General features: G+C 71.3%; 1 protein-coding gene across 1 annotated transcript in view; it reads left to right on the top strand.

Moving 5' to 3' along the window:
• Positions 1-6: 6 nt before the first annotated feature.
• LOC101629614 overlaps positions 7-668 on the top strand; it is a 4,511-nt gene continuing 3,849 nt past the window's right edge. The window contains exons 1-3 of the mRNA XM_012725119.1: positions 7-98; positions 226-344; positions 408-662. Of these exons, the coding sequence (XP_012580573.1) occupies positions 274-344; positions 408-662 (326 nt within the window). The 5' untranslated portion in view covers positions 7-98; positions 226-273. The remainder of the gene's footprint in view (positions 99-225; positions 345-407; positions 663-668) is intronic.

The raw sequence follows: 668 nt of genomic DNA, 5'->3' as shown, positions 1-668 counted from the left end.
GCTGCAGCGACGCCTTCCTGGCCCAGCACCCGCTGCTCGCCCTGGACCCCAACGTCACCGGCGTCTTCCTGGGGCCCTACCCCTTCGGCATCGACCCCGTGAGTCGGGCGCTGGCTGGGGGCCGGCGGAGGGAGGCAGCTGGGGGTGCCCCCTCCGGCCAGCCCCTCCGCACCCCACCCTTCGGGGCCCTCGGGCTGACCGTGCCGCCGCCCTCTGCCGCCCCAGATCTGGAGCCTGGCGGTCAACCACCTGAGCTTCCTCAACTCCTTCAAGATGAAGATGTCGGTCATTCTGGGGGTCACCCACATGGCCTTCGGGGTGGTCCTGGGAGTCTTCAACCACATGTGAGGCCCGGCGGGGGCGGGGCGGGGGCGCAGCCTGGCGATGGCTGATGCCGCCCTCCCCAGGCACTTTGGCCAGTGGCACCGGCTGGTGCTGGAGACGCTGCCCGAGCTGGTCTTCCTGCTGGGCCTGTTCGGCTACCTGGTCTTCCTGGTCTGCTTCAAGTGGCTGCGGGTCTCGGCCGCCGGCGCCGCCTCGGCGCCCAGCATCCTCATCCACTTCATCAACATGTTCCTGTTCTCCAGCAGCCCCACCAACCGCGCCCTGTTCCACGGGCAGGTGGGCCGGGCGCTGCCGGGGCCTCGGGCGCGGTGCAGGCGGTGGGC

Source organism: Condylura cristata, unplaced genomic scaffold (genome assembly GCF_000260355.1).
Source record: "Condylura cristata isolate star-nosed mole 26May11 unplaced genomic scaffold, ConCri1.0 scaffold00015, whole genome shotgun sequence".
NCBI classification, from domain to species: Eukaryota; Metazoa; Chordata; class Mammalia; order Eulipotyphla; family Talpidae; genus Condylura; species Condylura cristata.
The sequence above is the reverse complement of the archived record's forward strand: the minus strand, read 5'-3'. Positions and strand labels throughout refer to the sequence as shown.